Source organism: Elephantulus edwardii, unplaced genomic scaffold, assembly GCF_000299155.1.
Source record: "Elephantulus edwardii isolate Elephantulus edwardi_28Jun2011 unplaced genomic scaffold, EleEdw1.0 scaffold00059, whole genome shotgun sequence".
Taxonomy (NCBI): Eukaryota; Metazoa; Chordata; class Mammalia; order Macroscelidea; family Macroscelididae; genus Elephantulus; species Elephantulus edwardii.
The window spans coordinates 16,936,093-16,959,514 of NW_006399809.1; the positions used below are offsets into that span (position 1 = coordinate 16,936,093).

The following is a 23,422-nucleotide window of genomic DNA, read 5'->3' on the forward strand; positions in this document are numbered from 1 at the left end:
AGATAGATAGATAGATAGATAGATAGATAGATAGATAGATAGATAGATAGATTTGATAGATAGATAGATAGATAGATAGATAGATCTGTGTATATATTCACACATGCATACAGTATCACTTTTTCAGCCTTCCAGTTATCAAAACAAAAACAACAGTAGTTTGCATTTGAGCTTCAGTGATCAGTTTGTACTTGGTGTGCATGGTCCCAGACGGTGTCTTGATGATAAAGCATTGCGCCACCAACCCAGAGGCAGGCAGTTTGAATTCACTAGTTACTCCACAGGAAAAAGATGAGTAATCTCCCGTGTGATTTACTACCTCTAAAACCCCACTGGAGAACCAGCTATTACTCTATTCTATACTGAAAGTACACAACAGCAATGTTTTCCACTTGAGAAACTTGGTTCCAAGAGAACTTCTTTATATATTAACTATTAAACTGCTGAGAAATGGAACTTTACCTAAAGTCTTGGCTTTATTCTCTCATTTATTATGACCCTCCTTCAGGTTTACAAGGCTATAAATGGAGTCAGAGGAGATTGCCTCTGGCAGAAACACTGGGGGTTTCAAGCCACCAAGGATGTGTAGCTCTTGGATGAGCGGCACAACTCCTTAAAGACTGTCATTGTTGTTAGGTGCTGTCGAGTTCCCTGAGACTTATAGTGACCCTATAAGAGCACAAAAGCTCTGAACCTTGTCCTATCCTGAGTCAGTCTCACTGACTCCAACACACCTACCTCCATTGTCCCAGTTACTGTATCTATCCATCTCATCTGGGGTCTTCCTCTCCTGCCCTATACCTCTACCCTTCTGAGCATGACCTTCTCCAATGACCAGTCCCTGTTGGTCACGTGCTCAGAGTATGTGAGACAGAGCTTCTACAACAACCTCATTTACAGTGTAACTAAGCCACAGCCTGTAACTGCTAAACACTAAGCAAAAGCAGATTAATATGCTTCACATCTCTCACAGTTGAAAAATCATTGTTTTTAACCAAAGTTATGTGTGTTTGTCTGTTTGTGTAGCATTTCATAGATCTGATAGTATAGATCTGTTTAACAGTGTAGTGTGTATATTTGAAGACACTTTTTTTTTTAGTTGAGAAGTAGGATGTTTTTAAGTTATGAATAGGAGCCCAGGCAGGAGAGTGGTGAACTTACCAGCCCCTCCACAGGAGTAAGATAAAGCAGTAAGTCTGCTTCTAAAAAGCTCTACAGCTGTGGGAATGTTATAAGGCAGTCCTATAGGTTAACAGTGATTTAAGATCGACTTGATGGTCATGGGTTCGGTTTTAGAATACAATGTAAGAAAAGTATAAAAATAAGAGAATACAATTTTCTTTAACTGGATATAACTGTTATTAAAATTAATGCATAAGATAAGGCAGCCCACTCTTCTCTTATGCATGAAGTCACTAGAAATCAACCAACCCAGTGGCCTCCAGCAACAACGTATTTCTTGCTCTACTATGCATATGTGTAAGTACATTTTCCTCCTAATTGGAATGAAATTATTTTGTATTCTGGTTTTTTTCCCAATGTAATCTTGAACATTGAATGCTAATAATAATATTGAGAAAAATCACATTTAAGTGTCTACGTTGTATGGAATGACATAGTTTAATCTTCTGGACATTTAGTTTTCTAATTCTTTATGATTGTACATAACACTGTTTTGAGCATTCAAATGTAGAAATGCTTAAGCTTATTCCTGATTATTTAATGGGGATTAATTTCTATATATGAGCATCCCGTGTCAAAGCAGATAAAAATATTTAGTCTCTTAGTGTGCACTACCAATTTATCTTAATGACTTCTCATGTAAATTTTGTCTACAAGTAGAAAGATCTATAATGGCCGCACTTATGTTCCTAAATTTATGCCAACATGAGTTACTAAGATTTTTTTTTAATCTGTGCTGATATGTTAACTGAATAGGATATTTCATTGCAAATTTGTTATTTCTTTCCTTTTTGTTTTCTGTGATTATGTTTTCTTCTTTATTACTCATGTTCACTCACTCACTCATTGCTGTCAAGTTAGAATTAACTCATAACAGACACTCTTTTGGTGTCTAACGCTGGAAATTACATGAAGGGAGATTGGCTGCCTTTCTCCCATAGCTCTGCTGGTGGGTTTGAACAACCAAAAGCATGACCTTTGGGTTAGCAGCACAACTGCCTATAGACTAAACCACCAGAGCCGATTATTATTTTTATTGAATATGAATATTAGTCATAGTCGTACAAGAGTATGCCAGTTCTTCAATTTACATAATATGGTGCAGTTCCCATCCTACTGCAGTTTGTCACGTGCCTTTTAACTCTGCTTATGGTCTTCCCCCCCACATCCTATTTTTATTCTGCCAGAATTTTTATTTTTATTTTTTATTTACTTAAAACTATCAATGTAAAAACTGAAATATTATAATAGCAAATATTGCATTATTGGCAAATGGTGAAAAAATTATATCCACTATCTAATTTATATCCACCATCACCATGCATCACTTTGTTGGAGGAATTACTTCTCTTTCTCTCTCTTTTCTTGACTCATGACTGACTGACCGGCAGGTTTTCAGAGGCCGTATATTGCACAGGAGGAGATTGCCCATCTTTCTCCCTGAAGCAAGCATCTGGCGGATTTGAATTACCAGCACAACTCCTTACCCATCAGGTCATCAAAACCCATTGAAATTATATGAGAATTTAAATCTAGGAGGCCATAATTAAATTGAGAAGGACGGACAGCCTCCAAGTCATGGATCTGTTCCCATTCTGATATACAACAACCATAAGCACTACATAATTAAATTATCATCTTGAAATAATCCTGTTTTTCAATAATTAATTTTTAATATTGCATCAAGTTTCAAGTCCAGTTCAACAACAATTACTGTATTTAACATTAAGTTTTAGGTTTCTTTAGACATCATTAATATATATATAATTTGGGGGGTTCTAATATTATTTGAATTTTTCTGTTGGCTGAAGTACTTCTTTTTGACAAACATTTTTTAGGAATATCCTGTAGTGCTACTATTCCCCAAGTGATTAGCTGCTTAGAAGGGCCATTTTGTTGTTCTGTATTTAACTGAGAACTGATTATTCAAAATTATTCCTGTGCTATTTTGCTTCCTTCCCCTACCCTTCCTGACAATGAGGGGTGTGGTCATGTGCTCACACCTGAGGATGAAATAGGTTGAGAAACCTTCTGATTCTCATAGTCAAAGGAAAAGCAAAGTTTTGATGAACAGCTAGACCATTTTTTTTGCCACAATAACTATCACAACATGTTCTTACTGCTAAATATAGAGTTTGGCAGCTCTTTGTGAGACCGCATCAATAGCCCTTTCTCTGCAATTTTAAAAGAACACTTTTCCTTTTTCTACTTTGATTCTCTAACTTATTAATCATTGCCTAGTGATCTCTCTGAACTGACTTGCATAAGTTTTATTTTGAAATGTGAATTCACATGCAAGGTAAAAGAAAAACAATAATGAATGATACCTTGTAAAAACTTCTAATTGAATGTTTTGTAAAGTAGAACTAGAATTCCAACAAATTTTTTACTACATTTTTACTGAAAAGGCAGATTTTTTTTGTCCCCAAGCAGCTATGGTCAAATTTTGGAACGATGTCAACAGTTGTTTAGAGGTTGATCTTTATTTCCAAACTGTGATCTAAAACCTATTATGACAGAATCATTTCCAAATATTATTCCTCTCTAAAATGTTCTCAGTATTGAAAGTTGAAAAGTCTGCTGTTCATATAGTATTTTTGTTGTTGGGGTATTTTTTTCCTCTCTTTCTCTAGGTAAAGTAAGTGTTTCAGAAAAGTTCATTTTTTTAAGGAATATCATACAACATTGTTATTTGAGTGAACAAATTAAATGAAGAAATCAATGTACTTTATTCAAGATGACATAGACATTTAAGGTGGACTAAAGCCAAATTTCGGTTGCCAATGATGTAATTTATGGATCATGGATTACGAGGGCTTTGCTGTACCTTCATTACGTTTTCATAATTCATCTTGTTGCTACCTCAGCACAAAATTGAAAGCAAAGGAAACAAAGGTGAACTGAACAGTTGTTTTCTACAACTATTGAAGATTATAAGGACTTCAGTGGCTTAGTGGTAAGGAGTTGCACTGCCAACCCAAAGACAGGCAGTTTGAATCTACCAGGTGCTCCACGGGAGAAAGACAGGCAATCTCCTGTAATGTGATTTACAGTATCTGAAAATCCACTTGAAAGACAGCTATGAATTTATTCTTTACAACACATAACAAAAGTAACAAGAATACAGAGGATTAAGAATGTCAAGGACTTTAAATCTAAGACTTAGAAAAAAAATTTTTTTTCTGTATATGCCACCTTTGAAACCTGCTGTAGTTATTACATGTTGTAGGATGGATTGACTCCTAGTGACCCCATATACAGCAGAGTGAAACCCTGGCCTGTCTTATCCCATCTTCCCAATCCCTGCTGTGTTTGAGCCCATTTTGCACCCACTATGTCCGTGTATCTCTTTGAAGGTCTTCCTTTTTTTTTTTATGATCTTCTGCTTTACCAAACCTGATGTCCTCCTTCTCCAAGGATTGGCTCCTTCTAATAACATGCCCTAAGTCTGTGAGATGAAGTCACTACTCTTGAAAACCGAATGCACTGGAAAGGAGATATAGATATATATAATCTATCTATCTATCTATCTATCTATCATCTATCTATCTATCTATCTATATATCTATATATCTATCTTTGGTTTTTTCCCTTATTTGACCATTTTTGCTCACTTACTTTACATAAAACCATTTTCAGTGCTGTCGAGGTGATTTTATTAACAGCATATATTAGAAAGATATGAGGCAGAGAAAGAAATCTAACAGCCAAGTTAAGGAGCCTTGCAGAACCATCTGCTGGAACATAATTAGAAAGGAATTGCACAGGGAGGCTGACTCATCCGGTCTGATTATGATGTCATAGTAGCTACTATTTATTAACGTAAACATTAATTGCCTGATGTCAACCACACTTCAGCAAAATCAGAAATGCATGCCCCATTTAACATTTGGGTTTTGCGCGATTTCCCATAGAAAATTGGTCTGACTCATTGTCAAATGAATTTTTCTTGCTCAGATAATATTTTATGCTTTTTCATGGTAAATCTGATTTTAACACCTTCCATTTTTATCAAAATTATTTTCGATGTGGGAATATTTCTCCTGTGTTTTGAAAGCTTGTGAGATTAAATGGGCATTCAGTGAGGGGGTTATACAGTATTCTCCCTCCTACTAGCTCTGAATGGAAATGAACTCTTCTTCCCCTTGCCTCAGTTTCCTTCTCAGTGCAGTAAGGACAGATCTCTTTGATTTACCTTCACTAGTAGTTAAGAAAACTTAACATCTGTCAAGTGGTTAACTCTTTAAGAATAGAATGTTTTGCTTTCTTTATTTTATCCTGAGGGTAGAATATGTACAAATAAAGTCATATTGACAGATAGGGTAAATCATATCCCTGTCTACATATATTTAGTCATCAAGTACTCTGAACACGTGCTCTGTGCCATACGTGGTGCTAAGTATGGGGCAGTTGGTGATGACATTTGGCCCCTGATCTCAAGGCACAAAAGAAGCCTGAGAAGACCCTGCTAATGGACATTCCAGGGGCTGCCTGGGCCCTGCAGCCTGCTGAGAAAATAATTTTTCCATCAGCTTCTAAAAAAGTATTTCATACTCATTGACTCTACCTTTCTGTAGAAGTCAGAAGATTATCATAGTGTATATGAAAGTATTTTTGTACATAGATTCATCCTGGAAAGGGTGAAACCAGGAGGCTCCTTGGAGGCAAGAATTCTGAGGCTCCATCTAACATAGTTTGGACATTTTGTAAGGAGAGACGGGTCCTTGGAGAGGGACATCGTGCTTGGGAAGGTGGAAGGACAGTGCAGGAGGGGAAGGCCCTCTATGAAGTGGATTGATTCAGTGACTGGGGTAATCGAGATGGGTGTGTCAGAGACAGTGTGGTTGGTACAGGACAGAGCAGAGTTTAGGGCTTTGTACATAGGGTCACTATGAGTCGCAAGCAACTTGACAGTACATAACAGCAACATATGAAGCTATGATGCTTTATGTCCTGTTTGGAAGGAAGTGTACTGAATGTTACTCTTATTGTTTTGTGTCATCAAATGGGTTCTGATTCATAGTGACTCCATGCACAACAAAAATGAAACACTGGTCCCACTCCATCACAAATGCTTGCTTTATGAAAACTCATTGTCACTGTCGCTGTAGTCACTGTGCCAGTCCCTCTCACTGAGGAGTGTCATCCTCTTTTTTTTTTTTAACAAACTCTCCAAGGGAGCTCTGGTGGCTTAGTGGTAAGGAATTGTATCGCCAAAGTAAAAGCATGCACTTCTAATCCTCCACCTGCTCTGTGGGAGAAAGGTGGGCTATCTCCTTCTGCGTGATTTACTGTCTCTGAAAACCTCCTAGAGGGTCAGCTTTGGGTCCATTCTAACTCAGCCATACACAACCACAATACCAAGCATGAGGTCCTTGTCTGGGGCCTGGTCACTCTGGATTTTATCACCAAAGTGTCTGAGATGAAGTTTCACCATTCTCAGCTTTAAGGAGAATTCTGATTTTACTTCTCCCTAAACAAATATGTTCATTCTTCTGACAGTCTGTGGCAGATTTAATATTTTTTACCAGCATCATGATTTCAATACATTCATTCTTCTTCCTGGATACTAAATGACATTCATTTGTAACTTAGTCCAGTGCTTCTAGTTGCATGGTAGAATAACTTGGACGGTATGTAAGCTCTCTCATTCCTGCTCCCTCCAGATTGCATTTGAGAGGACAAACAATAAACTCTCATGGGTGACATTTGATGCAACCTTATGTAAGCACAGAGAAAAGTAAAATGGTTCCAAAAACTCAAGTCATTACTATTGAGTCAGAAATGACTCATAGCTGACTTTCAAGTCAGTTTTCAAGACAGTAAATCACATGGGACAAGATTACTCATCACTCCACCATAGAACCATTGGTGGATTCAAACCACCATAGAAGTACCTTTAGCCTCTGTGCTGTTAGTGCAACTTCCTACTATTATGAACTTGGTTTCTATATTCTTACAATAGAGTTAGAATAAGAACTGTTTAGGAGGGATATATGATTAGGTATTATTGTCATGACAGGAGTCCAGAATGAAAGCTGCATAGTGGAGTGGACTGGAGGGGGGTGTGTGTGTCATTTTATAACAATGAAATTTTTCTTTTTTATTATTTTTTTTTTACTTTACAAAGAGAAAAGTGAACTGGAGGGGAGGGGTGGGCAGAGAGGAAAGTGTGCAACAATGAATGAAAGGAAATCCAAAGTCTCTGTAAACATTCATTAAATTAAAAAAATAATAGCTGCCTCTTATTGGAAGGTTGTTGTAACAAATAAAAGGTTATTTGGATGATGAAAATAATTCTTGAAAGCTCTTAGCTTGATGCCAGACTTCAAAGACACATTTGATAGTTGTTTATTGCCATGGGATCGGAAGCAACCCGTAGCTGAGCCTCCACTGGGTTTTCAGAGGCTGTAAACTGCATAGGAGAAGAATTCCCATCTTTCCCCTATGGAGCAGCTGGTGGATTTGAACTTTGGGTTGGGTGTACATTTCTCTACCTGCTAGGCCACCAGTGTTCCCTGCACGTGATAGATTTCTGCCAGCAATAATAACAATAATTATGTTGGTGACAGTATTCATTTACTAGTGATGCTTCTCCTTATTATTAATGTCTTCCTACTAGAAATGTCATCACCAGTAATGAATAAGTAGTTGTGCGGCTAGTTCAAAGATAATGCCTACCTGGTATCTCCCACAGTGGATTCTCTCTTCTCTGGTGTGCTTTATAGCTATGGAAATCCGCTGGAGGATCATCTGAGTCCACTCCTGCCCAAAGGCAATGAGTCTGAGGTGTTTTATTTTGTATAAAGATAATTTCAGTGAATAGACAATTGGTTTTCCAAATATATATGCTAATCTTCCTTGAATTTACCAAAAGTATGTCAGAAAATGCTAAGTAAATATTTCAGGTCATTTTAGTGTATCAGTTCTCAGTGCAGACAATTGTGATTTGTTTTCTTCTAAGAAGCCATCCTCCTAATGTCATCGTCTCTTTTCTCTTTCCTACTCCTTTGGCAACTCTCAATGTGTGCAGAGGAGAAAGCCAAGAAGGAGGCGGAGGAGAAGGCACGCCTGGCCGCCGAGGAGAAGCAAAAGGAAATGGAAGCCAAAAGCCAATCTGAGGAAGGAGCAGCTGGAAAAGCTGAGAAGAAGGCACCTGGGGAAGTGAAGACGCAGGTCAATGGAACACGCACAAGCAAAAGTGACAACGCTCGTGGGAAAGCGTCTAAGGCTGAGAAGGCAGGAGAGAAGCAGCAGAATGGTGAGTTCTCTGTGCTGGGAGCACCGAGGGCACTGGGTCCTGGCGAAGAGCAGCGCAGTTTCACCATCAGATACACCTAGATTCGAGTCATGGTTGTGCCTCTCACATGTTGGGAATCATCATTCGGTTACTTACCCTTCCACTATCTCTGTAAAACGCACATTATGGTTCCTACTCACAGCATAGGCCTCTTGTAAATCCTAAATGATAGTAGTAACAACAAAGGCATTTACTCCATCACCACCTCCAAATCCCATTTCTTAACTAAGCACAAGATACTGTTAAAGTTCTGCTTTACATGTTCAGTGCCCCATCGGGCCAGATGGTCTACCAGAGATGGGATCTAGTTTTTGTGCCCATCTGCGATCATGCTGTATTTGCTAGGTCACGTCTGGAAGTAAGTGCCTTCAAATGCTGTTTTTATTGTTATATTCTGTTAAGTTGGTTCTGACCCACAGTGACCTCACAAAATGAAACACAGCCTGCTCCTGTACCATCCCTACATCTCTCAGTGTATGTGAAGAGATCTACATCCTCCAACTAATCTTAAAAACCAAAAACATTTTTTAATGCTTAATATGTTCCAGACATTTTATGTGAGATTTTCTCTTTTAAAAATCATTAAAAAAAAAAAATAATGACCCTTGCAGGTAGCTATGTTGTTGTGTACCATTGAGTTGGAACTGACCAATTCGAGCTGACTCTAGCAGACTTTCAGAGGCCGTAAATTGCACAGGATGGTATTGCTCATCTGTCTCCTGTGGAGCAGCTGGTGGATTTGAATTACATACTTTGGCTCTGGCAGCACAGTTCCTACCACTAAGCCACCATAGCTAAGCAGATTTGTTGTGGTGGTAGCTGTGTGCTGTTGAGTTGGAAATGACCCGTAGCTGAGCCTCCAGTGAGTTTTCAGAGGAGATTGGTTGCCCATCCTTCTCCCACAGAGTATCTGGTGTATTCGAACTGCATGCCTTTGGGTGTGCAATGCAGCTTCTTATTACTAGACCAGCAGAGATCTCTAGGTAGATATACTTCATATATATATGTTGTTTGTTGTTGCTGATTGCCTTCTAGTTGAGCACGACTCACAGTGACCCTATGAACAAAAGGCCTGAAACCCCTCTACAACTATCGTCATTTATCAAAGTTTATAGAGTTTCTGGAGGCATGTTATTTAGGAAGTGGAGAAAGATAGGTAGATAGATGATTGATAGATAGATGATAGATAGATAGATAGATATCATCTGTCTATCTATCTACAGAGTTAGCAAAATTAAATTACTTTCCTAAGGGTCAGCAACCACTAATTAGAGATCTCAGGCCAAATTCAATGTTTGAAACAATCTTTTTCTACAACCTACGTGGTTTGATGCCATCAATGAGAAGAATTGATGAAGTATTGAGACAGCTCTCCAGAAGGAAATACTGGGACTGCTATCCACAAGATTTATATAAACCTTTCTATAAAGGGCCAGGTGCTTCCAGTTTTGTGGGCCACATGATCTCAGCTGTAGTTTGCTCTGCCACTTCGGCACAAACGCTGCTATAAACAATATGTGCACAATGAGCATGGCAGTATTTCAATAAAATTTTACTTTGGGACACTAAAATTTTAATTTAATAGAATTTTCACATGCCCCAAGATATAATTCTTTTCTCCCTCAATGATTTGAAGACATAAAAACCATTCTTATTTTGTGGGTCTTATAAAAACAGGTAACTGGTCATGTTTAGCTTATGGGCCATAACTTACAAATTCGTGGTCAAGTCAGTAAAGTAAAACAAGAAGACAAGCAAGTCCATCACAATGAAGTTATAAATTTGACGTGAGTAAGGTAACTCGTGGTTGCTGTGATGCTAAGCACTGTGACAGTGATGTGTCAAATACCATAATGGTTACCCATGGTGGACAGTGTTTGGTGGAGACCCCACTTAGAAGCAGGAGTGACATCAACTTCCAAAATAACTTGCCTCCAGAAACACCATGAACCTAGAGAAATAGTGAAAATTTTACAAGTGTGCAAGTCTTTTGTTCATAGGGTCACTATGAGTCGTCTATGATTTGATGGCACTTAACAACAGCAACAATATAAACATTGTCACCTCAGAGAGGATTATTGTTGTTGTGTACCATCGAGTTGGAACCAACTGATAGCTGACCTTCCAGCAGGTTTTCAAAGGCTGTTAATTACGTGGGAGGCAATTACCCACCCTAAGGGTGGTGATAACTTATTTTTTGGAAGGTTAAGAGGAATTCTTGAAATGAACAAAACAGGAGACTGAGCATTCATTCTAGTCAGCTGACTTGACTTCAAAACTTTATTTCCCAAAGTAATGACAATCTATTCTTCTCTCTAAAAGGGAAGTCTTAAATGAGAAGTGGGGAAAAGAAATCAACTTAGAGCAATAACAAGAACAGCGAATGGTGGTCCGGCACTGTTTTACAGCTACCTAATTAAAATGATTTGTAACTGAACAGATAGGCTCTTTTGTTCCTCCTTTTATTGACTAACAGTTCACATTGGCCATTATGCAACATCTGACCCACAAAGACTTATATCATGAGTTCTGTTCAAGGGTTGTCATCTAACAGTAGTGTCACCATCCCAGCACTCTTTATATATATAGATGTTGAGTGAAATATCTCAGTCACAAAAGGATAAATATTGCATAGGGCCACTGTTATAAAATGGGACTGACATCGGACTTGAGGGAAAATAGAGAAGGAGGCGAGAAATGATGTATACTGCATTGAAACAGATGTGAGAAAGAACTATTTAAAAGGCATATATTATCAGGTATTATTGTCATGACAGGAGTCCAGAATGAAGGCTGCACAGTGGAGTGGACTTGAGGGGGAGGCATCACATAACAATGAAAGAGTTTTTCTTTTACTTTTCAAGAAGAGTGAAATGGTGGAGGGGGTGGGCAGAGAGAGAAAAGTGCAAAAATGAATGATTGGAAACCCTAAGTCTCTGTAAACTTTCATTAAAATTAATTTTTTAAAAAGAGGAAAAAAGAATTTAAAACAATAGAAAAAGGAAGAAAGGAAAAAAAAAAAAGACATGTTCCAGCTTTGAGCTGAAGGATTAAGGAGATTCATCAGAGTTTGATCTCTCATCAGCACTTACGGGATTCCTGAAGCTTTTGTTTCTTCCAACACTGGTCATGGAGAAGGCAATCTGCCACGATGTAGGCCAGCGTCCCGTGTATTGAACTTTCCTGCTTACTTTTGGAAGACATCCTAGTCATGCTACAGTGATGGGTCAAGCTCCAGAATGGAGCAGACTGGAAGGGTTAAAGTCAAGTGCATTAGGGGTGTGGAGGATCGGTGAGGGAAAAGAGATCACTTTTCTGTGAACTGTGTCTGATGACACAGTTCAAGTATCTGGCCATCTCTAGAATTGTTAAAGCAAAGACACATAGTATTAGAATTGCTTCATGGAGCCTCCAAAGAACACTTTCTCTTTTGACTATTGATGATTTTAGAAGATTATGACCCCATGCTCCTCTAAACTCCTCATACTTGGGCCCTGTGTGTGTCTATGAGACCCCTGCCCAGCCCTCCACACCAGTTTATCTCATTGCAGAACTCAGAATCAGAGGAAACCTGGTGAATTTTTTGACTAGTGGTGGTGGTGGTTGTTGAATTGATTATAATCCACGTGCACAAAGTAGAGTTGTTCCACAGAGTGTTTAAGATTGGATGGGTTCAGACTGCTAAACCTTTGCTAGTAGAGTGCCTAACTGTTTATGCCACTCAGCGACTCCGTTGCTTACTCATGACCTGGCTTAATACCAATTACTATCAGATCAACTGTGACTCCTGGTTAACCTCATTTGCATTAGCCTAGAACTGGGGATGGGGGAGAAGTACTTGAAGAATTGGAATCTACTCATTCAGTTAGCGGTCAAGTGTGTAAACTGTTCATACTACCTAGGATTTTCAAAGGCCTGTTATCTCAGAAGTGGAGAACCACTCTTGCTTATTAGTCTGTCTTAATTTGGAAGCTCTGGTGAAACCTGTCCACCATGGCCAATTTTACTATATTTGAAATACTAGTGTGTAGTTTCCCATATCACGGCAACCTACAGGTCACATCAGCAAGCTGAGAGACAAGTGTACTCATAAGAGCAAACTATAAACAAGCAAACATGTACGTACATAAACTATATCATAAGCAGCAACAAGCAAGTAAGTCCCCTAACACAGCAAACTGATAAGTGAAAGTATAGGTTGCATTGAGAAAATCTACTGTCCAGGATCTCGCTAAAGTGCTAAAGAGCTAGAACCTCCATTTATAAAGTTAGATGCTCTAAGCCATGATCTTTTTAGTTGCTTCCTATGCATGTGAAAGTTGGATAACAAATAAGGATGACAGCAGAAGTATCAGAGCTTTTGAATTATGGTATCTGAGACGAGTACTGAGTATTTCGTGGTTTTCAAAAGAACAAACCTGGGTGCTTCTTAGAGACAAGGATGGTGAAACTTCATCTTGCATACTTTAGGCATGTTGTCAGAAGGGACTAGTCCTTGGAAAAAGACATACGAGAAAAGGTGGAAGGTCCGAGAGAGCTTGGGTATACCAAATGTGATGACGATGGCACAGAATAGGGCAAGGTTCAGATCTGTTCTTCGTAGGATCACTCCAAGTGGTAGTTGACTCAATGACATCTAGTAGCTACAACAATTACCTAGCAACTCTAGTTTAAGATTTGTTAAATTCCTTTAAGTGCTTAATTTGTGGATTATTTCCACTAAAAAAAAATTAACCCTTAGTTGTAAGGAGGGACTGACGGGTCCTTGGAGATGGACATTGTGCTTGAGAGGGTGGAAGGACGGCACAGGAGGGGAAGACCCTCCATGAGGTGGATTGATTCAGTGACTGGGGTAATCGGGATGGGTGTATTGGAGACGGTGCGTTTGGCACAGGACAGAGCAGGGTTTAGGGCTGTTGTATATAGGGTCGCTATGAGTCACAAGTGACTCGATGGCACATAACAACAACAACCGTTTTGTGAACACGTTATCAGGAGGCACTGGCCCCTGGAAAAAGACAACGTAACTGGAGGTTCAGTGAAAGAGAAAAATACCCTCGCTTAGATAGATTGATTGCAGCAATAAACTTGAGTGTGATAGACACTGTGAAGATGACCTAGGATACGGCGAGTTTTTGACCTTTTTTTCATACAGTGAGTTAGAGTTACTCAGTGACATCTCACAATACCAACAAACCATTTTGTTGTAAATATATTAATTGAACATTTTGAGATGAAAATATTTAAATAATTTGGCTTCTAGAACCAGATTAATTTGTGGTGACTTAGTGGTAAAGAATTGCATTGCTATCTCAAAGGTATGTGATTCAAAACTACAAGCTGCTCTGCAGGAGAAAAATGGGCAGTCACTATAGGGCCACTATTGTAAAACAGGACTGACATTGGGATTGAGGGAAGTCAGAGAAGAAGGGGAGGAATAATGTATATACTACATTGCAACTGATGAGGGAGAGAACTGTTTAAAAGGGATATATGATTAGGTATTATTGTCATGACAGGAGTCCAGAATGAAGACTGCACAGTGCAGTGGATTTGGGGGGCAGGGAGGGATTGCATAACAAGGAAAGAGTTTTTCTTTTACTTATCAAGGAGAAAAGTGAATTGGGGGGAGTGGGTGGGCAAGGAGAATAATGCAACAATGAATGACTGGAAACCCTAAGTCTGTAAACTTTCATTAAAATTAATATAAAAAAATTCACATCACAAGAACTCTCATTCAACCATCTTATTATTTCTAATACATCAATTTCCTTAAGTCAAAAATCTAAAATCCATCCTGAAAAAAAAAAATGGGCAGTCTCCTCCTGGGGGATTTACTGCCTCTGAAAAGCCACTAGCAGAGGAGCTATGGGTTGCTTCTGACTCAGTGGTACTTAGCAACAACACCAGCATGGTACATTACTTCATCTGTGTTTCTCAAGTTCCTCCACCACTAAGTGAGGAAACAGACAAGATCCATGTTGATTCTCCACGTGTCAATTTTAGCAAAATCATTTTGAGGACAGGTCAATGGACCATTTGATTAAAATCTGTGAAATTAGCCAAACCGGATCTATGGTATAACCAACCAACATGAGCAGTTTAGCTACCAGAAGGATATGCAGAGTCAAAGTTAAAAGAGGACATAGTCCCAGGAGGTGTAGAGAAACACGGGGATGTGTCCAGAATGCTGTAAGTGCCAGAATAGCTTGTAGTGGAGTCAAGAAAAATCAAAACCTGGATAACATTCTCAGTCACTAGGTGAATTTGTTAGGCAGCAAATTGAGCATTTAGCAAACTAATCTTTGATGAATATGCCCAATTTGATTAGTCATACCTTTGTAATGATTATTATAATAGATTTATTATTATAAGAATTTAATAACTATCATATGAGAAGCTTTTATATGGCCCAGTGGACAGCATCATGATAGATGGAGCAAGAATAGAAATTGCCAATGATTACATCTTACTTGGATCCACAATCAGCACACTTGGTACCAGCAGTCAGGAGATAAGATGTATTGGGTCTGGACAAGTCTGCTGTCAGGGATCCCTCCAGATTACTGAAGAACAATGATGTCAGTTTGAAGAATATGGAGTGAATGATTCAGGCCATGGTCTTTCCCCTTACTTGCTATGCATCAGAGAGCTGGCCACTGACTAAGGATGACAGCAGAATTGATGTTTTGAGTTAAGATGTTGGAAAGAGTGCTGAATATCCCATGAACTGCCAAAAGAACAAACAGGTATATCCTGGATAAGATGCAGCTGGAGTGCTCCTTGGAGGCAAGGATAGCAAAGCTTTGTCTCTCACACACTTTGGACATGTTGCTAGGAGAGGCTATTCCTTGGAAAGTGACATTATGCTTGGAAGGGTGGAGGGTCAGTGAAAGAAAGGAAGACCTCCCAGAGAGATGCTTGACACAAGTGACTGCAACAATGGTGTTAAGCATATGAGAGATGGAAAAGATGGCTCAGAATAGGACAGGATTTAGAACTGTTGTTCATAGGGTTGCTCTAAGTCAGTGGCACCTAACAATAGCAACAACAACAAGCAGAGTGTAAAGACATGACACATGAAAGGCAATTTAGCACACTGCCTGACACAAAAAGTAAAAACAAAAATGATTTACCCACTAAATATTTATAAATGTCTATTTAGTGTCTGTAGATACTCAGTTCCAGATTGCAGTTACTATTAGCCTTTTTCCTAAGTCGGTACCAGTGTTTAAATAGTAATACATTCTGGATTTTGCAGCAAACTGAAAAAGAAGTTGCTGTTTGAGATTGATAAGAAAATTAGTCAGCCCTTTAAAATAAGGCTGAGGTAGGGGTATCACATCCTGCAGAAGTCACACTGGCATATTATTGTTTTACAGACCTGCCCGAGAGTTACTTCATTGACTTGGACAAGAGTCAGCAAACTTTTTCTGTGATAGATGAGAGAGGAAATGCACTCACCTTTGAAAGGATGCAACTGCTGTTTTGGTGTGAAAGCAACCTTAGATTATAAATGGTTGGGTATGACTGTGTTCTAGTAAAACCATTTCAGAAACATGTTAACCTTTACTCCAGAAGAGTACTGAGTGTACCCTGAGTTGAACAAACGGGTACGTGTTCTTACTCCCAATCTAATGCTAAAGGTAAGCTGCCTTCATTGAAAGATGAACACCATTGGCCTAAGTACAGTCTTATTTAATAGAACCTCTAATCTTGACTTCTGGATAATAACCTACATTTCAGGACTTAACATGTGGTTACAAAAAAATATTTATACTCACATATATATCCCTAATGTCTATAAAATTAAGCCTTACTTACATATTTATTTTACATTGGCAGACTTAAAAATATTTATAACTTCTTCCTCAGCTTTATACATATACTATTTGTCATGTTTATTACTTGCAGGTGATTTGAAAGATGGCAAAAATAAATCAGACAAGAAGGATCAATCCAATGTCGGAAATGATTCCAAGAAAACAGATGGTAAGAGTATAATTCCCATTACATTTTTTCATAAAATGTGTAAAATAATGCAAGCTTGTTAGAATTACACCTAAAACCGAAATCATGTCTATTAATGTTATGGTTATATTCTTTGTTGAAAACACAAGTCAGTACATTTTGAAAGTACTATTATTATGCTTTTTCAATAATTTACGAATTCTTGAATCTTTTCCCTGTCAGCCATGCTTTCTGCATTATAAGTACTTTTCTTTCCCACTTCTAGTGGAGTGACACATATTCCTAAAATGTTTACAAGTCTTTGACCATGAATTTGCATAAGTTTGCTCATATACAACTTTGTTTTTTCACAAACGTATAAGTATATTCATAAATAGGCAATATTTTAGGTTTTTACATTTGTGGAGTTATTTTTGCATTTTTAATTTTGTCCATCAATGAGTTAAGGAAGAAACAGGGACCCATTCCATATCACAGGTTTCCTCCACCATCTGAAATTAGAACATGAAACCTTTTACTTATGAAGTACTTTGTGAGCCAAAATGGCATGAAATAAAAGCAATTACCATTGATTTATTTCTATTTTTGAGCATTCCCACACTAAAAAAATAACCTATAATTCATTTCAAATAATACATAAATCCTAATCTTAACATACAGGGTGCACAGACACAGTTCAAAGCTATGAACTCCATGCTGAGTTGCTAAGCGAGGTTCCCAGGGACGGAGGGTTTGCTGTCTCCACTCACACTGCTCAAGGCGCCTCTTGCCTCCTTGAAGATTCACTGAAAGAAAAACCAAAACACTGACCACTAGTTTTGGTTTTTACGTGTGTGTGTGTGTGTGTGTGTGTGTGTGTGTGAAAGTGAACATCGTTTTTGGATCTCTTTCATTTAGCAAAAAGAGATGCTCATATAGATTTTTCATGAAAGCAAGATGGTGTAAGCCTCCAAAAAGCAGGGGATATCCCACTTGTTAATAAATAAAAAATCAAGGGATAACTGTATCATGATTATGGAAGTTCTGTTCAAATCCATTAGCTGTAACTCAGGAGAAATATAGGCAAAGACCTCCTCCTGTGCAATTTACAGCCTCTAAAAGACTGGGAGTCAATTCTAGCTAATGGCTCACAACAACAACACTTTCATGATTATGGAGGCCCAAATGCTGGGAAACAGTCATGATTCTATGGTATGGTTTGGCCAGCAACAGCAAGTCTTAAATGTGAGGCTGTAGATGACTTCCTAAACCCAGGTTAGAAGGAACCTACATGAAATAATGCACTTGATAAGCAACTCATTTCCTTTTTATATACACAGCATTTATACATTCTAAAACTTGAAATTCGTGTTATATTACCTTTGAACTTGAAGCTATTTGATTGAGATATTTGCCATCACCTTTTACGTAAATCTCCCTGTTTTTGTTGTAGCATAGGCTCCTTCCTAGTTAGTTATTAATTTAAAAATGTACACGGCATCAAACTAAAAGCACAACTTTCCGAAGAATGTTAGAGTCCTAAGCTCCTTCAATCATATTTCCTTGGAGACATCACATTTAATGCTGAGTTATTCTTCAGATAGTTTGATTAGAATAAATGCAGGGTAGTCAGATTGAGGGTTAAGAAGAACTCTGGACTCAACCCCTCCTCTGGACCGTTGATAGCTTTCATCCCTGAGCCATTGTAATATGTCATCTTTAATCGTAGGACTTCTCAAACTTTTCTTTTTAAAACCATTGAAATAATTTATTCCAGGTATCTTATCACACAATACCTAGGGGACCAATTGTATGCAAATAAGATAGTTACCTAATAAGGGTGCCCTCTTTTATGATTGTGACTAAGAAGTGAATCATAAGAAATTCAATTTGACAATTTCTCAGACATGCTTCTTCTGGATAAGGTTTGTTCAAATACTGGAAGCTCCTTACCATATATCATTGGATCTAAGTCAGGACAAGATAAACCAGAGAAAAAGAATGGTTCAAGTCATGAACATCTCACCTATCTCTAATCCAGCAACTGACCCATTAACACTCTGATTTGAATTCTTACAGGATAAAATATTGGAGTAAACCAAATCCCAACTCTTTAATATGGGACTTCAATCTAAATGTGCTTCACAGCAGATGTTGTGCTACAAGTATCTACTGTAATTTTGTCTTACAGTGTGGTTTAAGTTTTATTACCTTCATAAATCTTCTTAGATTAACTCTACCTTTGCTCTTTTAACTGAATCAGTCCCATATATTTAAAACAGGAGTTTGGGAGATGAGCAGGCAAGGACTGCAACAGTGAGGTAGATATTATATTGTTTTGTCCTAATAAATATAAATTTTGTTTGTTTAATGACTAGGATTCTTTATCTCAAAGTATAGTAAATATAGGGAGACTTTCTTTGATAGGTATCAATTTTCACTTTTATAACCTCCACTTTCACTGCCTAAAGTGAGCTGATATATGTCTATACACTTACAAGTTTGTACAAAAAGGTGTGAGCAACTTTGTATTTCGCCACTGGCTGACTACCATGACAGCAGTCATCATTACTGCTTGATATCATCAAGACTTTAATATCTGGCTTCACTAACTTAACACCAACTTTATCTAAAAACCTTGACCAGAGCTTAAGGAATTCTTGATGGCATGTAATGGAGAAGAATTTGATCAAACTCACCTATCTTCCCCTTCCTTGGTTATGAAGTCCCGCTACAAAATAAAAATGAAATATGTAGATTGGTATACCAATTAATTTAAAAAACAAACTACATAAAAACAACCAGATAAATTTTGAACATTCATTTTTAATAGGTGTTATCACATCTGATACTAGAAGGAGTCATTTTGATTCTTTTTAATGCCTTGCATCTGACATAACTTTTGGAGGCCATTAGTGACCAGCACTCTCTGGTCTTAGGAAGCAGTAACCAGGCATATTTTTGTGTTCAGTGTGGTCAAATCTATTCGAGTTTAAAGGTGTAGCATTGCATTTATTTGTAGAAAACCCAGTGAAAACTAGTCCACTCTTGGTTATTCCAAAACTCTCTTGAGCTGGGCATGCACAGAGGGAAGCAGGGAGTGCTAAGAGAGCAAATTACATGCTGGTCTAATCAACACATTGCTCTTGTACATTATCTCTGTCAGTCCACAGAAGCACTGTTTAGTGTCCTGCTGCACTAATTTTCTAACTGCCTTCAAAGAATTCATGTCCTTTGAAAGTACCTTGTTTACCCCTAAGGAGAAATGTGCTGACACAAAGAGATCTGAGTCTCTGAGCCAAAATTCTCAAAATGCTGAAACTTCCCTGTTGTCATTGGGAAAAATACAGTGTACCACACAAATGAATTAATTTGACTGTTTTCCTAGCCATAGTAGTAGAAAAATTGTTTCTTGAACCTGTTATAATTTATTGTCGTTGTCCAAAAAGAAAAACTTCTTAACATCACTTAGCCTTATATTAACAAAGATACAGATTATAATAAAAAAAATTGTGTCTCTCAAAAGATTGATTACAATTAAGCCTGCAGTATTATTAGCCAAGCCCCAGGAAAGTGAGTTCAGTTGGCGTTTCCCTTTCATTGAATGTTCTGAAGAATTGTCACTATTATGAGTATTAGTATATGAAATTTAAATGTCATTCGTGAAGAGTGGTAAGAGTGGACTAGAGACAATCTATGAATGTACGATCAACTCCTGTGGCATAGTCTATAAGAAGTTGTGCTGCTAATTCCTGCGGCTGGTGGTTCAAATCGACCAGCAACCCCATGGAAGAAAAATGGCAAGTCTCTTCCCATGCACTTCATAGCCATTAGGAGCCTGCCGGAGGGTCAGCTGTGGGTTGATGTTGACTCTTTGGCAATTGGTTTGAGAGTTGTGGATGAATGTACATTTCTACAACAAAAAATATATTTACTTTCCCAGCTAAAGCCATAAAAATAACAAAAAAGACACTGGATATCAGATATTAGACAATAGTGAGCAGTGATCTTTGAGAGATCATAATTGAATGAAGTGAATTATACAGTTGCTCCAGATTTCTAATTTGAGAAGATTCCAGGTGATGTAAGGACAGTAAGAACATTCAAGAAGATTTGGTAATTCCATGAGTTAATAAATTATGTAAGAAAGAGTCTAGGGACACCAAGATGTTTAGAATTTGTCGGTTACAGTGCCACAGAAGAGAGAGTTACAGAAAAGTGGAAATCCAGAGATCTGAAGAGTACACCCCCTCAAGTGTTCAGCTGAAGACAATAAAGAACCATCCAAGAAGATCAGAAGAAACAGTTTCTGTACTCACACATAGAGGGAAACATGGCTGCTCACACTAGTCAAATTTGAGTATGTTCTAATTTAAGGGACGTTACTTAGAATATGTATACTTGTCTTGCCTTAATGGTGGAGAATAATTAGCTGAGGCTAAATGCTTCTCCAGTCTCATCTAGCAAATCTTTAATGCAAGACTTCAAAAGATGAAGGTGTTTTCAAGTAATTTAATTGCATTACGAAATAAAGCTTAGCCTAGGATAAAGCATAAGTTCAGAATATAAAATTATTCAGTACACTACAGGGTCAGGTCCACAATGTCTAAAATGGAATTAAATATTACTTAACATAAAGAAAAGCAAGAAATCCCAGCCTATAATGAGAAACACCAGTTAATTGAAACATATCTTAAATAGGAACAGATGTTAAAATTTGAAGAAAGGGGTACTTAAATAGTTGCTATAACTGTACTTCATGGGCTCAAAAGTTAAGGAGAGACATGAAATACATTAAAAAGGCCCAATCTGAACTTCTAAAAATGAAAACTACAATGTATGACAATGAAAAATGCAATGGCTGGTGTTAATGGCAGTACACAAATAAAGTTAATGGTAAATATGTTGGATGTGATTAAATATTACAGAAGAAAAGTAATGAAAATATTAACAATAGAAAATAATATCATAAAACTATTTTCTGTATCAAAAGGAATTGGCAGATACAGAAGATTTTAATGAAATAGCATTTGAGCCAAAGCCTATGGTGATGAAGAAAGAAGTTCAAGCTGCTTTGAAGGAAATAGCAAAAAATAAGGCCCCAGGAATAGATGGTATATCAATTGACGTATTTCAGCTAACAGTTGCTGCCCTGTATGTGTTCAACAAGTTGTGCCAAGAAATCTGGAGAACAACCATTTGGCCAACTGACTGGAAGAGATCTATATTTGTTTCCATCCCAAAGAAGGGTGACCCCAACAGAGTGTGGAAACTATAAAACAATATCATTGATTTACCATGCAAGCAAGATTCTACTGAAGATTTTCCAAAAATGACTGAAACAACACATCAGCAGAGAACTGCCAGAAGTTCAGGCTGGGTTTAGAAGGCGTCTTGGTACTAGGGATATTGTAGCTAATGTTAGATGGATCTTAGCTGAAAGTAGGAAATACCAGAGGAGTGTCTATCTGTGTTTCATTGATTATGCAAAGGCGTTTGACTGTGTGGATCATAACAAACTAGAGCTGACTATGAGAAGAATTGGAATCCCAGAACACTTGATCATGCTAATGCAAAACCTATACTTGGACCAAGAGGCTGTCTTAAGAACACAGCAAGAAAACACTACATGGTTCAAAATTGGGAGGGGTGTACGCCACAGATGTGTCCTGTCTCCATACCTTTTCAACCTGTATGCAGAGCAGATTATCCAAGAGGCTGGGCTCTGTGAGGAGAAGTGTGGTGGAAGATCTATCAACAATCTGTGTTATGCAGATGACACAACCTTGCTCGCTGAAACCAAGGAGGACCTCATGCACTTACTGCAGAGGGTCAAGGACTGCAGCCTTCAGTATGGACTGAGGATCAATGTCAAGAAGACAAAGATTCGCACCACTGGACCAATTGATAGCATCAGGATGGATGGCAAAGAGAATGAGATTGTTCACAGCTTCAGTTTGCTCGGCTCCACTGTCAACACTCTTGGCAACAGCAGCCAGGAAATGAAAAGACATATTGCAATGCAAAAATCTGCTGTTAGGGAGCTCTCCAAAGTACTGAAGGCAATGGTGTCCTTCTGGAGACTAAGGTATGTCTGGTACAGGCCATGGTCTTTTCCATCAGTTGTTATGCATCAGAGAGTTGGACAATGACTAAGAAGGATAGAAGGAGAATTGATGCCTTTGAGTTATGGTGCTGGAGAAGTATATTAATTGTATCATGGACTGCTTAGAAAACAAACAGTTTCATCCTAGAGAGGGTTAAACTGGGCTGCTTCTTGGAGGCATGGATTCTGAGGCTCCGTCTAACGTATTTTGGACATGTTGTAAGGAGAGACAGGTCCTTGGAGAGGGACATCATGCATGGGAGGTTGGAAGGACAGCACAGGAGGGGAAGACCCTCTGTGAGGTGGATTGATTCAGTGACTAGGGTAATTGGGATAGGTGTGTCAGAGGCAGTACAATTGGCACAAGATAGAGTAGGGTTTAGGGCTGTTGTACATAGGGTTGCTATGAGTTGCAAGTGACTCGACAGCATATGATACCAACAACAGAAAACAATAAAAACATGAAATTATTAAATTATAAGAACTATCAACTATAAAAATAGCGAAAAGGGGTAAAAACTATTGTAATGAGTATCAATAAGTTGTAGGATATTTTACAAAGCATAATACATGTGTAATTGGAGTCCCTAAAGTAGAGGAAAGAGAAGAAAGACAAAAAAATGTATCTGAAAAAAAATATTGATAGAATCTTACTAAATATGAATACTACAAATCTAAATTTTATTTCCAAGAACTCAACCAGCTCAAGCACAAAAAATATTAATCTAATATCATTAGATTAATAATTAATTATTAATTAATAATATTAACATACACAAAACGCTGGATTCAGAAAATCAAAATGGAAGAAAATGCTTAGCATTTATCTCAAGATAAAGGAACTGAAGAACAAATTCAAGTCTCAAGTTGTAATACTTGAACAC

General features: G+C 37.9%; 1 protein-coding gene across 3 annotated transcripts in view; it reads left to right on the forward strand.

Moving 5' to 3' along the window:
• Positions 1 to 23,422, forward strand: part of PDE1C (phosphodiesterase 1C, calmodulin-dependent 70kDa) — a 718,015-nt gene that overhangs the window by 622,784 nt on the left and 71,809 nt on the right. For all 3 annotated transcript variants that reach the window (XM_006887612.1, XM_006887614.1, XM_006887613.1), the window contains 2 exons: positions 8,216 to 8,443; positions 16,397 to 16,474. In XM_006887612.1, coding sequence (XP_006887674.1) covers positions 8,216 to 8,443; positions 16,397 to 16,474 — 306 coding nt within the window. The remainder of the gene's footprint in view (positions 1 to 8,215; positions 8,444 to 16,396; positions 16,475 to 23,422) is intronic.